Raw genomic sequence first — 16,837 nt, 5'->3', positions numbered from 1 at the left:
TCTTGCATTGTACCTCCTTGTACACATTTGTCACTTTTACGCCTGTGTTCTTGTAATTGTGCATGTGTTCTTCTTATGACTGCCAATCACAATGATGGGCGTTCAGACCCTGCCGAGAGGTGGTTGGATTTACAAGAAATGCTTCTTGCAGCTGGAAGGGGCAAAATACATCCTATTAAAAGTATCCAATGAAATATACATCCAGCGCTTCGCAGGTGGTGATAAAATCAGTAATGCTGGGCATACACTGCCAGATAAAATGCCTGTTAGACCAGACATTTTATCTGGCAGCCTGACACCCAGCAGATATCGCAGGCATACACTGGGAGATCAAATAAACAGAAGTTCCACTCCTCAAGCGCAATAAAAGCAGCCACTATCAACAAGGACTTCTAGTGTCCACCCAACACCAAATACATATACTATAGCAAAAAAGGAAGTCCTCTAGTTACAATGAACCAAGTCAGTCCTGGGATTCGTTCTCCCGATTATGTCCCAATCCTGCGTCTTCTCTTTATCACTCGATGTTTCAGAGATGCACATAAAACAAAAGAGAAGAGGAGGGAGACAATCGGTCGATCTTTCTTTTACCCAGCGATATAATTATTACACATCAACAGACGAGGAAGGATTGTTCTTATCACGCACCCAACTTGCATATATACATGAGTGGTTAAACGTATAAAGGGTATCTTTATTCTTCCAACTCCAACCACCGTCTGACCATATCTGTAAACTTAGCAATTTAGCATTGGTGAGCGTACCATACTCACGTGAAATTCCAGATGTTCTTTCCCGTAGAGGCGTCTTTATTAAATCATACAGCTTGTTCATTCAGATTATTCCCGATTAGGCAAAATGAATGTCACCAGCAATGCATGCTTTCTGCTGCTGCTGTTGCCGTGGACCGGATTCCTCACTGACCAGAACATCTGGAATTTCACGTGAGTGTGGTACGCTCACCAACGCTAAATTGGGTATAGTTTACACGATTTGTCGTCACAATTCATCGGAATCGGAAAAATCGTGTGAAAAATCGCCAAGTGTGTAGGCACCTTAACCCTTGGGTAAGTGCCTCACACTAACCCTAAAAAAAAAAAAAAAAAGTTTCAACCATTTGTGTGTCAACCTAATGGCCCTGACGACCTTCTTACTAGTCGATCTTTAGTGTGTCGACCTTCAGGCCCTGACGACCTATTGCCTGTCTAACTTGTATTGTCTACCTAAACATTGTCTACCTTTTTATTGTAGACCTAAAGACCGGATACCTGGGCATACACTGCCCAAAATTTAACATACAAAATATCGCATCGGACAGACATGCAAACCGGCATGCCCGGCCGATCGATATTTTACCCTCTATCGCCCGCACAATCAATGCGATTACCAGGGTGATCCGCGGATGTCAGGGGGATCACCCCGATAATTGTATAGTGTATCCCGATATTAGAGAAATAAAGACTGTGGGCCAAATGTAAAAGTGTGCAAAATTCTGAAACTGCCAAGACTCATTGAGTTAGTAGTGTAAAGGTACACATCCACTAGAAGACAGGCAAATGACTGCACGATTACGACATTGTAATCGTGCAGTCGTTTGTCAGTGTACAAACACTGAACGCTGTGCCTACACTGTACGAGCAGTCGTTCAGTGTAGGCAAATCAATCATCTGCTAACACGTCGAACCTGACGTTATCATCAGGTTGTACTACATGTTTGCCCGATGATAGATGTCTAAACGTCCTGCAGGAGCGCACATCACTGGTTGTTTTAGACATTCTTTCAAACTATTTTCAAACGATTATTGAACGATATTGTTATATCGCTCAATTAATCGTCTAGTGGATGTGTGCCATAAACGGCAATGTTTAATAAATATTCCTGCTTTAAATTTGACTGTTAACTCAAAATAATCTCGTCAGTTTCAGAATCCTGCACACTATTAGATATAGCCCTGTGTATATCACTTACACTAAACAGGGAACGCCTCTATAAATGCACCAACTCTAACCTTTAATCTCATTTAAATAATCTCACCATGCAAAACAAACTCTTGTATTTTCATGTTAGAGCAAAGCAAGCGCAGTCATGCGCCTAATCTGTCCCTTGGCAAGGAACAGCCCCATTCCGCCCAAACTTCTGCATCCCCACAAATCCACATGTCTCTCCTTAGAGAGAGTGACATCACAAAAGAGTATTTGCGCTGCAAGTTAGCACTAGATCCGTCACCCGTGACGTCACAGAACAGTATTTGCGCTGGAAGTTAGCACTGTGGTTCAGCATTTTACCTTTAGCAGAGCCGTTTATTTTGTGAACTGGGCCAATTTCAAGGTTTTGCTGCCTATCCTTTTATGTCTCATGCCTCCAGCGATCTCGCTTAGCTCCTAGTGATTTGATAGGCTGCCGCCACTTTGTGTGATTGACAGATCCGCGTCAGTTCTTTTTAAATTTGTGTTCTGTGTTGCAGCGGAGGCGCTTTCCCTTTCTATTCGTAACATGTATGAGCAAATTTATGTGCTTATTCCAGAAATATATCTTACATTGTACAGTATGTGTGTTCATTCCCACTGGTCACTGACTGGACAATATCTGCCACGGAATAGGTATGATATACCGGTGGCTCATTAGCCACCGGTTCAAATACCGATGCCAGAATCCCGGACCATGAAGATCCTAACAGGAGAGGTAAATACTCTAACCCTCCCTTAGTGGTGCCTTACACTAACCTCCCCCCCTGGTGGTGCCAAACCTAACCCCCCCCCTGCCTGCACCCTAAACCTAAGTCTCCCGGAGGGGGTGACTTACCCTAACCTCCCTCTAGTGGAGCCTAACCCTAAATCGCCCCAGGGGTTCATAATCCTAACCCCCCTCCCCATCCCCGGGTATCTACTATACTCACCAGCGTCTGGATGTTCGGGGTTCCATCGTATTCTAATCCCATTCAGGATAGTGGCGTCAGCATTTGCCGGTGGTCGGGATTCCAGCGCTGGTATATCATCCGCTGGTATTGTAACTACATCTCGTTTGCCACAATATACTCCCAGTTGTCCAATATCTGTCCTTCTATGACCACATGATTACATTTACTTCTGTATTGCCTCTGTCTTTTAAAAAATAAAATTAAAATAAAAAGTAAAATAAGGAAGAAGCAGTCTATCCCTGCAAAAAAATGAGCTGCCATTGTAATTACACTCGTTTCTTCTAATAAAGTTTTACATGTTTGATTGCCGCCTCTCCATCCCGGCTGTGTGGCAGGACATGCTTAGATGCGCTGTTTTGACATGTTAAGGGAAACTGACAGAATGACATTGTTGTTGACTGTCTGAGGCGTTCTATATATTGCAGCTCTGAAAGGCGTTTATGAGACACCTGTTGGGGCAGCAAAATTAGGTGTCTGCGCAAAGCCTGAGAGAGAATTCAGACTGATTAATGTCACAGCGGTGATTAATCAAACCTAATTACTGTATTCAAGCAGCAGAATCCTGACTTCCCCCCACACACACTGAGCCTGAGAGGTGGGAGAGAGATCTGCTGTGTGCATAGTCAGCTGGCTGGTAGTATACTGATATGTATCATAGGAAAGTTGGAAGTGGTGTCTGGTCCTACAGGCAGTGGTTATCCATCTTCGGTATTCTAGCTGCTGCTGAATCGCTAGTACTCCCAGAATCCTCTATTGTACATAAGCAGCTGAAGTGTTTTTAGCCTACGAAATTTGCGTGTGACTGAACCACATGGGGTATGACCTAGCTGCACTAATTCTGTAGCACAGGGAGCAGGCAGAATAGCCAGATCGCAGTGCAGAGCATAGCCTGCTGTATTGTCCTTCACTTCAGGGTCAATTGTTTACCCTGCAAACACTATGATGGTCATTGTTTTAGAATGTAAGCTCTCTCCAGCAGGGACCTCCTCCCTCATCTACTCCTTACTCCCCATAAGGGCACCTAACACGTGACTGCCAACTCCCGGATGCTTATTGTGAGTGCTTTAATCGCTGTTGCAGCAATGTATATAAGTCGTGTCCTTGTCCTGCACTGTAATGTACTGTAAGTTACTTGTTTCTTGTTCACTTACTAGTTTTATGTACTATGTAAGACGCTGCGGAACACTTGTGGTGCCATATAAATAAAGGAGGATGATGATAATTGTTTGATCAGGCTTTCCAACATACAGTACCACATGATATTTGTCTACTCTGTATGATGAGTCTTGGAATGGTCAGACCTTACAATTGGGTTGTGCGTCTGGAGGCATATTGGTGTTACTCGTGGTCCCCAATGCAGCCTCATATCAGGGTAACTTCTTTTTTTTTTTGTTCTATCACTAATATTTCATGTTTCACGAAGTGAGCGTAGGGATTTCCAGCAGTCTGCGTAGCAGGTGAGTCTGTGATTGGTTGATGTCTTCTTACCAGCACGACTAACTTGCTATAGGTTCACCTAATGCAGGCACACTTCTTGTATTTGTTCTGTTACCATAATGTCAAGGCTGTAAAAACAATAAAATAATATTTCCTACTAATGCCGTACACAGTACAGTGCTTAGGGCTATTGGGTGGAGCCAACCAATATCTTGCCCTATTTCCCCACCACATTGATCATGTCTGTCTTCAGGAAACCTACATTCAGCAGTTTCTCCTTGGATGACGTTAGCACTGTAGTTATTTATCATCTATGAAACGTCCTCAGATGCCCTCTATTAGCTTTCCTTGTGGCTTTATTACCAAGAAGACTTCCGTGATCCCTGATATACAGCAACAGTGCAGTAACTAGTTATAGTGCGTTTTCTGCTACTATTTAATTGAGTAAGAGAGACGTATGCTTCAAAGAAAATTACAGTATTTAGCAGCATACAAGTTTTACCCAGGACAGCGATTTCATACAATGCATGCTGTAATCCTCCAGCTCCTGTGTGCCTGGGCAAGCTTACCAGGAAAAGAATTGTCTTTTGAAAGGGATAAAGATAAACAGGTGTTCCTAAGTCAGGGAATCCTGCTGGGAGATGAAGGAACCTGCCTGTCTGTCTTTTCAGATCATCTCTTCCAACTGCCTGGCAGTCATAACTCAAACTTCAAGAGACGGTCTTACTTATTGTGGGTTGTTTGGCTTCAGTAAGTCTGCACTTTGTAATCTGCATTGTGTTTAATCCAAAACAACCGCTATTAGCAAAGAATGCAGAAGACCAAACTTGAAACATCACAAAATTGACTTCTGTTTGGAGGAACGTTCAGTAGCGGTGATGGAACAGAGCATTGTAGCTGCACGGAACCTATGGCCAGTAGATGTATTTGAAACACACTTAGCACAAACATGGGTGAATGCTGAGAATAATCAAAGAAGTTGTAATCTAAAAATGTCTTTTGTCTTTTATTTATTCATTAACAGTTATTTATAGAGAGCACACATATTATTCACTGCTTTACAGAGAGTATTTTAGTCATTCACACTAGTCCCTGTCCCAGTGAAGCTTACAGATGTGTCCCCATGCATCCAGCCTCTTTGCGCATTAAACAGCCCTTCTAGTCTAGCCATGCCTTGGTGCGACTCTGTAGTGCCGAGCGTCTTTTCATGCAACATTTTCACTGTAACGTAGCGTTTCGCATGCAGATTTACCCGCAGTCGCACACAGAATGTAGGTATGCTGCACATCATTTTAATCAGCAGAGGCTGCTTGTGCGTCCTTTTTGCATCGCTTTCCGAATAAGATGCATTTTAAGGGAAAGTTTTATGAAAAGACGCTCGGTGCCACAGAAAGACGGCGCTCAGGCATGGAGGATAGATGTATGTGGTCAAATCTGTAGCTTGCACATGGGCATGTATACATACTAGGATTCATTTTTGTCAGAAGTCAATTAACCTACCAGTGTGTTTTGGATTGGATTGTTGGTGCACACGGAGGAAACCCACACACGCACAGGGAGAACATACATACTCCATACAGATAGGGATCTGGTTGGAATCAAACCAATGACCACTGTCCTGTATCTGCTGAATAGACAGTGGGTTTGATTCCAACCAGATCCCTATCTTTATTGAGTATGTATGTTCTACATGTGCGTGTGTGGGTTTCCTCCACATGCACAAACAAGCCGAAAACACACTGCTCCAATTTATCACTTTCCATAGCTTAGTACATCTGCCCCCCTGTCTAGAGACGATGCTCCAGAGGATTATCACCCCTCAATAAAATCAACAGGAGAACTCAGGGAATAAAACAAAGGGATTATGGGAAAGAGAAAATACACAATTCCCTTTTATACTGAATGACACAACTGAGAACATAAAAATGGCCTTTATCTGCTACCAGGACATCACGCTTCTTTCCTTTAGTTTTTATGACAGTCTTCAAGAAAAGAAGAATCAATCATATATAAAATGCAAAACAAATGTACAAGCAAAATTCACAATTTATAATCCACTAGCTAAATGCGGGTAAAATAAAACGAGATAATAAAAATGGTTAGATGGCACTTAAGAACAGCAAGTGTGAGGGCCCAGATAAAAATCAGAAGGGTATTTTTCGGCAGGAGGAGTTGAGATTAGGTGCTGGGAGCTACAACTTTCAGATGCACATAGATTTCTGCTTGGCTTCTGTGATTTTTGTTGCCATTTTGGATATAAAAAAAAAAGGATACATGCACATAGGGTACAGTGTTAGAATAATCTAGCTGCCCAATCATTGCGGTCCGTGGACCTAAGAAGAATTACTCTAAGGGTAATATACATTTTAGAAATGATCGTATTCCTGATTTGGTTTTTATAGGAAGTTCTGCCTGCATTCCATAGTGGTGTGTTTTATCATTGTTGGGTCACTGACCTGCAGTTGCAGGTTATAACCCTAATGCTAAAGAAAACAAGCTAAATAATTCCCATGTGCTGATCCGTATTGACGCGTCACTTGTAGCTTTTTACCTCTCAGGACTGGACGACGCTCAGCCCACCGTGCCTGGCAGTTGTTTGATGTTGTTCGTCTTTTCTGTTGATTTTGTTTTTGATGTAGATCATACCCAAGATGCAACACAGACATTTCTGTAAGACATAATTTAAAACCATGCGAGGTCTACATTATTTTCTCCCATTCACGCCATGTATCACTTAAGCAGCAAAACTTGATCCATTATATTGACTAACGTTTGTTCTCCAGACAAATTGGCCCTCCTTTGGTAGCATGTTATAATAAATATATTTTAATTGGATTATATAGACCAGTGTTGGTCCACAGGACCACAAACAGTTCATATTTTCCATTTCTCCTGTGGAGGTTTGAAATGTGACCATTAGTCTTACACCTGTGCACCTGGTAGGTGACCTGGAAAATGTGAAGTGTTACACGTCCTGAGGACTGGGGGTGATAAACACTGATATTGAAAAAAAATGTACTATTTGGTAAAACAAAATGGCTGCCTCTGCAGTATCCATGAGAGAAAAATGGATGAATACTTATGTAAACAAGAAAGTGCTGCTAGAAGAATGTAAACTAGAGGCATCTGGTTCCATCTTATTGTGGCTAGAAACTACAGTAGCTTTTAATTAAAGAAAAAATATATATATTTTTTTTTTTTTAAAACTCCACATAATTTGTAATACTACATTATACAGGTCCTTAATATTGATATTGGAATCTAAGATTCATGAATGAAACCCAGATAAAAACTCTGGTGGCATTTCTGACGGGTGTTCCTGCCCATATTCTGGAGAGGTTAAACATACTGAGAGAAACCGTGCAACAAAGGGCCAGTGACATTGCAGCTCCACAGCTATCATCAGGAGAGCGGGTTTTAATCCCTCTCTGAAAACATAATTATAGGTGGCCTTTTGAACTTTTGCAATTATCTTTGTTAGTTAGCAAGTGCTTGAGCAGACATTGCTGGGGCAGAGCTGCGCTGATGGCAGACTGTCCGTATTGAGTGAATTCCCTTACAGTTGAACTTCTCAAGCTTGACTCTGCCTGATAAAACTGGTGGCGCATATGCAACCATGCTGTCATCATCCAGATCACATTGATTTAAAGAGCAGCCAGTGTGAGCAGCCATTTAACCCTCCGTTGTCTGCGTGTATGTACATATGACCAAAAGAACTGTTTCGTTAAATGCTGAAAACAAAATGCACAGAAACAGCGCTTGTAACACAGGCTTAACCAGGAACAGACTTTATACTAAAACAGAGGTTTATATATTTTTAACATAAGCTTTCTTTAAATTGGCAACCAGTCAGAGAGGTCAATCCAATTAAGTGTGAGCTGGCTTGTGCACGCTGTTTTTAGGGCAAACTCGCACTGCAAAGCCCAGCTGCAATCCAATTCCAAATGCACATTTTATGTTTATTTGTATGTACCTCCCTGAGGGTGAGGGATGGTAGGGAAAATCTTTATTTTAAGGTAGAAATGTCTGGACACCATGCAGAACCCCTTAGACAGCCCCCTAATGACTAATTAGGTATTTAGAAGTTTTCAGTTAGCTTAATTGGCCCAATAATTACATGTCATTTATGGGTGTTTAAAAAAAAAAAAAAACTGCCTCAAATTACCCCCAAATCAACTTTTTAGTTAGTTTAGGCACCTCAAGTGTAATTAGTGGTTTTTAATGGAAAAATAATTTCTTTTTATCCTTATTTTTTTTTTTTTACATTTCTTTTTTAAATAAAAGTGATTTGACACTGACAGCAAATAGGTTAACAAGATTTTATTGAGGGCAGTACTTTGTAGGTCCACCACGTGCAGTGATTACTGCAGACACCCTTCTTGGTAAACTGTCCACAAGTTCCTGGATAGCAGCAGGCGGTATGTTTGGCCGTTCCGCCCTAAGTACAGTGAACAACTCTACACTGAAGAAGGTCGAGTCTGCCTAGTATGCACCTGTCGCTCCAATTCCTCTCAGAGGTTCTCAATAGGGTTATGATCTGGACTCTGAATTGGCCAGTCCATCAAGGTTACCAAATTCTCTGTATAACAGTCCAGCGTCGCCCTGGAAACATGACAGGTGCCATTGTCATCCTGATAAAAACATTAATTGTTCCCATAGAACTGAAAGTGCATGGGCCTCCCTACCAAGTGTTCTTGTTGAAATTGTTACATTAGTGGCCATTTGGAACTCGTGTACAGTGGTATGCATTTTGCTTGCGCAGGAGTGTCCAATCACTTTTGTCTACTTAGTGTATTATTATTACTAGAATTATTTGTTTTAAGTGATATCAAACTATACACCTATTCATTTTTGATACATGTAAATAAGTGTCTGTGTACATTATGCTGTGTATAGGTGGGTTCTCGAACATTTATAGAACTAAAATATACATATGTATTATAATATATATATTATGTCTCTTGCTATCCATCTCTAGATAGGTGGATAGTATGTTATAGTTTTAAGACTAGTTTCCTATAGATGAATGATAGGTTTCTGTCACAGAACATCTGCACACTTCAATCTGTTTTGCATAAGGCGCTCTAAGAGGTATACATACCTATGATGTGCACTACAATATAGCCTATACATTGTATTCCCGTCATGAAACACCACTTTTCTCCATTGTACACTTTAAAGACTTTTATTTATCTTCATATTTATACATTAAAGTGAAATAATAGAAAGTAAAGCCAAAGCTACAGCCAATGTATAATCTGTGGGTGGGCATAATGTTATACACGCCACACGCCATAACCACACACTGAACACAATTAGCATCCACATTCATTATTCCGTAAATGTGCTATTGTTGTACTTTATATGCTGCCATCGTTTTTAATTACTATAACTCTGTTTGTATTCTCCTCACTGAAACGGCGGGAGAATACTTTTTTTTTTTTACTACTACAGATATTACATATGCAATGAAAATTAATCCTGTGGGGGCGATTCAAATGTTGTGCCGGCAGCTTTTTATTTTTTATGACGCCCGACAGAGATATTCAATTGTTGCTCTGTTGGGATAGGATAGCCGCCGGCGCCGGCATTTCTGCACGCGCTCAGGAGCGTGCGAGCAGAAATGTGTCTGAAACACCCTTGTTAGGGCACGCTAACAGCAGATAACCGCGCCCTAACCAGAAATTAAGACTGGTTTAGCCGTTTTACACGTCGAAGAGGGTCGAGAATTAATGAGCACCCAGAACAATTGCATATCAAACTGGGCGCTCATTAATTATCACGCCCAAAAAAAACATTTTAATCGCCCCCTGTGACACTAGTACCTTGTGTTAAGTGCCCCAATGATGTCACAGATTCCTAGTTATGTGTCTACATTCTCATGGTTGTCGTTGGTGAAATCTATGGATTGTAAGCTCTCAAGCAGGGCCCTCTTCCCTCATGTGCATCTCACTCATATACACCATCATCTCATCCCATTGCTAACAATGGCCGTGACCCTTTGGGTTCATCTGCCTTTTTGGGTATGCTAACCTCATATGCAGCTATGTTTCTATAGCTTCTGTATTGTGTCATACTGTCTGCAATGTCTTGTACTTTGTCTTTTGCACTCTTATCTAGTCCTGTTTGAACTGTTCCTGCTTATGTCTTTTGTAAGGCTCTGCAGAGCCCTTGTGGTGCCATATACTGTAAATAAACGATAACAAAATAATACATGTCCTTAGGAAAACGTGCAATCTATAAACTCACTAAGGGTGAGATGTACTAAACTCTGCAAAGCGATAAACGACCAGCCACTCAGCTCCCAACTGTCATGTTACAGGCTGTGTTTGAAAAATGACAGTTGGGAGCTGATTGGCTGGTGGTTTACCACTCTCCATTTTATCACTTTTCAGAGCTTAGTACATCTGGCCCTAACAGGGGTATTCAATATGGAGCGAAAACTTAGTTTTTGCGATGTTTCGCACCGATGACGTCATTTTCGCAGGTTTTGGTTTTACACCGTATTCAATTTCAAAGACTTTTCGCAGGTTCGAAAAGTCTTTGAAAAAAAACGGGGATAACTTTTCACCACTGAATAGGTGGCGAAATAAAAGTGCAGAATTGGGGTTTAGGGGTGCAGGCTTAAAAAAAATAGCCTGCACCCCTGGGAATAACATTTTAAAAATAACTGTGTCAAAAAAAGTTTTTTAAAAAAAATAGGGACACCCCAAAAAATGTATAAAAAAAATTGGGGTGAAAAAAATAAAAAAGAGAAAAAAGTGTTTAACAATAGGGAAATAGGTTCAGGGCTATTCTGCAAGTATGCGGCAGGTGTTTTCTAGAATAGGTTATTAGCGGCAGGTGCATAGTTACAGAATTTTTAAAAACTTACTTTAGGGACATAAAAATATGCTAGCACCCATTTTCATGTACCCCAAATTTGATGGGACCACTTAACAAAAACGAAAAAAATAACTTAAGTTTGCCGGCTAAAACGGGGGTACCACCCATAGTGATCACCCATGTTTTTACAGTTTTAAGGGGGTCCTACAATTTATTCCAGATAAATTTCATTTTTTTTCGCAGATCCCACTTCGCAGGTTCCCGTTTTCGTAGGTTTTATATTGAATACGGGGATAAAGCAGGCGCGCGCCCGATACTTTATCCCAGGAAAATCTCCGATGTCGAGCGAAAAGTCCAGCACGGACTTTTCGCTCCCATATTGAATACCCCTGTAAGTGTTTTTGGTATCCAACAAAATGGCTGCCTCCACTTTTACCAGTTAAGCAAACCAGGCACAAGTCTAAGGCAGAAGTGTACAGAGGGAAACCTGTGTGTGTAATTTATGTTCATTTCATCTTCTTCACTGCGCTTTCATTTTCTTTCTTTGCTTCTTAGGGGATTTTACAACAACGTTACTCATTTAGGCCATATTAGTTTACAACAAAGCAGCACTAATTGTAAATATGGTTCTGTGTACTTTTAGCAATCCTTGTATATTAAGTCTAAATTCTTTCTTCATTGATTCATTTCATTACTCTTTTTAAAGAAAAAAAAAAAAATAATTAAAAAAGAAAGTTGTTTTTCATGAAAATATTTTTTTCCCCCAGCAAACAAACTGTTTTAGTTGCGAATGATACTATATTATCTGCCACTAAAGTCCTGGTAATAGAACCTGCAGTGTACATGATTGTATGTCACTGAAAAAAACATGTTGTACTTTCTGCTTTTCTTTAGTTCCCACTAACTTTTCCATGTTTCCGTCCATAGCAATCCTACAGTGACGTGGGCAGGCCTATCTGGCTCCAGGTTGCTGAGTCTGCTTACAGATTCTCATTGGGCTCAATTGCTGGAGGTGAGTGATATGCCTGTGTGCTTGGGTGAATGTAATATTATCTCTGCAGAGCGGCACAGATCAGCCAAGGTGCTCTGCATTGTTCAATAGAGCAGGAACTGGAGGCCTATTTTTTGGCCGTGATCACAAGGCACCGCCGATTCGGCAGTGCCACCTCTGGCTCCAGACAGTCTTGGGTGTAGGCATTCCATAATAACGCACTACTTCCGGATACAGTGCTCTGCGCTCACATTCATTATGTGTGGCGGCATTTGGTAAAATGAAAGAAGAGAGAAAATGAGATTTTGCAAAATGAAAAAATGACTGTGAAATCAGAGTAGCGAAAAATACCTTTATTTGGGTCATTTATGGATTTGTACATTCTTAGTCTTTCTATGGTTCATTTCCAATGTGCCTAAGTTTTCTATTTATTTTGGGGGAACAACAATCATCCTGAATTTTATGTTATTACATTTTCAGAGGATTCAGGCCTCTTGTATTCTGTAAATAGATTATAATATACATTAAGGGCAAAAGGCCTAAAAGTATAATAGTGGAATATTTCACATTTTAAGTACAATGTATGCTTTTTACAAAATTTTTTGTCTTTGCTGAATAAAACCTATGCAACTCCTTCGGGCTTATTCCGTACAGTGCAATAAGGGTAGCTTTTAGTGACCAATTGCGTGTTGCACTTACCACACTAACAGGGGTATTCAATATGGGAGCGATAACATCGTTTTTGCGTTAATATCGCACTTTTGATGTCATTATCGCAGGTTTGACTTTTACACCGTATTCAATTTCAAAGACTTATCGCAGTTTTGAAAAGTCTTTGATAAAAAACGGGGATAACTTTTCACCATTGAATAGGTGTCGAAAAAAAGTGCAGAATTGGGGTTTAGGGGTGCAGGCTTAAAAAAAAATAGCCTGCACCCCTGGGAATGACATTTAAAAAAGAACTGTGTCAAAAAAAGTTTAAAAAAAAAATAGGGACACCACAAAAAATTTTTGTAAAAATTGGGGTGAAAAAAAAAATTGGAAAAAATTGTTAAACAATAGGGAAATAGGTTCAGGGCTATTCTGCATGTATGCGGCAGATGTTTTCTAGAATAGAATTCTAGCGGCAGGTGCACAAATGCCGAATTTTTTAAAACTTACTTTAGGGACATCAAAATATGCTAGTACCCATTTTAATGTACCCCAAATTTGATGGGACCACTTAAAAAAAAACGAAAAAAATAACCTAAGTGCTCTTCTGCATCACTTCTTCAATGTCGGGAAAAAAACACCTGCTGCGGCTATTTAAATCCCCGACTTTCAATTAAAGGCTAAAACGGGGATACCCATAGTGATCCCCCATGTTTTTACAACTTTGGGGGGTCTTACAATTTTTTTAATGAAAAATTCGTAGCTTTACGCAAATCCAACTTCGGAGTTTCCCGTTTTCGTTAATTTTATATTGAATACGGGTATAAGCGGGAGCGCGCCCGATACTTTAACGCAGGTAAAAACTCCGATATTAAACGTTAACTTCGACAGTGAAGTTAACGTTTCATATTGAATACCCCTCTAAGGGTCTCATTCAGACCCGCTCGCAAGCAGGTCGATGGTTGTGCATTGCGCACGCGCAAGCCCCGTAGCGAGTGAGAAATTCACTCGCTCCCGGGCTCGCTACAAACGGGGCCCCGTTTTGTAGGCTTTGGACAAACGGAGGCGTACCTGAAGGAAGGCCTGCCGTTTGTGGACGGCCCTACTGACATCACCAGTGATGTCAGTAGTGAGCTTCTGGCTCTATTAGAGCCGAAAGCTCACTGGGGCTTGTGGCAGACCAGACCTTACCACAAGGGTTTCGTCGCAAGCCCGATGATCGCGACCACCACCTGGCCGCTCGCCAAAGCTTTGAGGAGCGAGGCTGTGACTGCCTCTGTCCCCTGCTGCTTCCTGGAGCCTTGCTCCTCCAACTGCTGCTGAACTACTAGTAGCAGCACTCCATTCCAGTCAATAGCTACCAGTGCTTGCAGTATACTGGATAGGGGTCTTTAGACAATATAAAAAAATATATGTGCATATTTTTTAAAAAAAATTTAATTGCATGAAACACCCACCATATCTTTTCATTCACTACAGTAATATAAAATATGCTTTATTATTTACACTGTAGCCTCAGCGACAGGTTCGTCTTTCTTTATGATCTAATGGCAAAAAGGGAAAACAAAGCCAATAATTGACCAGAAGTGACATTAGCCACTCAGCCATTCACAAGCGGTTTCCCTTGCTGGCCACAATGTTATTGGCTGGCTTGAGGGGGGGGGGGGGGGGTTATGCTTCTAATTGGCTAATGGCACTTCAGGGGGAAGGAAAAAATGGGGATGTCCCATCCAAGTTGCCACATGCTTATTTTGAACCTTCGCACAAAGCTAGTAAATAACTCTTGTCATTTTTTTTACAAATCAATTCATCTGATGGCTTATGTTTCTCATGCAATTTATTGTAAAAAAAAAATAAAAAAAAAATGTGTGTGTATATATACATATATATATGTATGTATATATATATATATATATACATACATACATACATACATACATACATACACACACACAGGTTGAGTCTCCCATATCCAAATATTCCGAAATACGGAATATTTTCAGCATGACTGAGATAATGAAACCTTTGATTTTTGATGGTTTAATGTACATAAACTTTGTCTAAGGCACAAATTATTAAAAAGATTGTATAATATAACCTTCAGGCTGTGTGTATAAGGTGTATATGAAACATAAATGAATTTCATGTATGTACACAAACTTTTTTTGATGCACAAAATTATAAAAAATATTGTCTAAAATGACCTGCAGGCTGTATGTATAAGGTGTATATAACACATAAATGCATTCTGTGTGTATATTTGGGTCCCATCTCCAAGACATTTCATTATAATATGCAATTATTCCAAAATACGGAATATTCCGATTTCCAAAATACCCCTGGACCCAAGCATTTTGGAGACTCAACCTGTGTATGTATGTATATATATATATATATATATATATATATATCTTTTAATATATTATTAAACATATATATATATTATGTGTGTATGTATAATATATGTATGTATATAATTTAATATATGCAGCTAGAAGTCACTCAGTAATAGGCTGAAATATTATGTTATAGTAGTCGGTGGTAATCTTGCCCATTGAGTTCTGCTATATCCAGGGACCGATTATCAATGGGGCAGACGGAGCCACGGCTCCAAGCCTTTACTTAAAAATAGTCCCATCATCATGTCAACATGGTGCCTAGCTTGCCACACAGTCACCAAAAATCATTAATTATGAAAATTGTATTTCTAGTTTTCTCACAAAATTATGCAAGATTTATGTAATTAGGGAGACATTGTGGCTTATAGTGTAGGGGTGTACACACGTCTACACCCACACAGCACTGGTCACACTCCTCCCCTTCCCCGTATAGGCCCTTGAACATTTTCAGCCCCAGGCCCATGTGGCCCTTAGCCCGGCCCTGGCTATATCCCAAGTTATTAGGCAACTGGTAATAATAACTCTATTGTTGAAAAGGTATTCTGCAGCAGGCGCTTTTCATAGATTTTCTATGCAAAGATTTTGTGGCATTTGTAGAAAATTGTTTTACATAACCATTGCATTGTGCAAACAGATGGACTATTGCGTTACCATTTACTGTATTTTAAAAACTATCACCTACGTTTGTGGGCAAAAGCTATCTTGTGGAGGTACATTGCAAATATGGTTTACAACCAAGGGGGGTATCCAATTAGCCGTGATAACCCGTTTTTCGGCGAAAACTGTTCTCTAAAAATTGTTATCGTGCTATCATTTAGCTGCAGTTTTCGCAGGTCCGAAGTCTTCCATAGCAATTATCGCAAATTAGTTTTCACTGTCTCTGAGTAGATGAAAAGTTGTGCAAAATCCCCATTTTTGGCTTAAAATGTCGGGACTTGGTGCAGAACCCCTAGGACACCCCCCTTAATGACTAATTAGGCAAAACTATTTTTTTAATTCGCTTATTTGGGCCAATAATGGCATGTCATTTTTGGGGCGTAAAAAGTGCAGGAAAATAGGTTCAAAGTAGTGGGTTAGGTATTTTGGGGGGCTGTATGGATGGGGCAGGTGTTTTGAATGGGATGCGGTTAACATTCTGACAACTGGTATGCCGTCTGCCGAAACCCTGATCACCAACACAACGCCGGCGGCAAAATCGCGACATGACTTGGGATGCCGATGCCAGGATCCCGGCAGATGGCATCCTGATCGTAAGGACATCGGGGAAAGGTAAGTATCAGCTGCGGAGGGGAGGGGGGGGGAGTTGGGTTTAGGCAGCCCAGGAGGACTTGGAGAGGCTGCTGGAGGGGGGAGGTTAGGGTTAGTCTTCGGGCCAGGGGGGGTTAGGTTCAGGCATCATCGGGGGAGGAGGGGGGATTAGGGTTAGGCACTAAGGGGGGAGGGTTAGGTTTAGGCACTTACCGTTAGGGTGCGGGGTAGGGAGGGTTAGTATAAGGGTGCAAGAAAGGAGGTTTAGTGGGTAAATAGGACAGGGGAACATTACTTACCGTTCCCCTGTAGGGATTTGAACCATCGGGATGTTGCTTTCAGCGTACTGACAGCCGGCATCCTGTCTA

The 16,837-nt window shown here is 40.8% G+C and overlaps 1 protein-coding gene across 1 annotated transcript in view; it reads left to right on the top strand.

Moving 5' to 3' along the window:
- Positions 1-16,837, top strand: part of SLC25A12 (solute carrier family 25 member 12) — a 166,051-nt gene that overhangs the window by 87,783 nt on the left and 61,431 nt on the right. The window contains exon 10 of the mRNA XM_088470550.1: positions 12,108-12,192. Coding sequence (XP_088326676.1) covers positions 12,108-12,192 — 85 coding nt within the window. The remainder of the gene's footprint in view (positions 1-12,107; positions 12,193-16,837) is intronic.

This window comes from Taudactylus pleione, unplaced genomic scaffold (genome assembly GCF_031769625.1).
Source record: "Taudactylus pleione unplaced genomic scaffold, aTauple2 ptg000004l, whole genome shotgun sequence".
NCBI lineage: Eukaryota > Metazoa > Chordata > Amphibia > Anura > Myobatrachidae > Taudactylus > Taudactylus pleione.
This window is presented reverse-complemented; position numbering and strand designations above follow the sequence as displayed.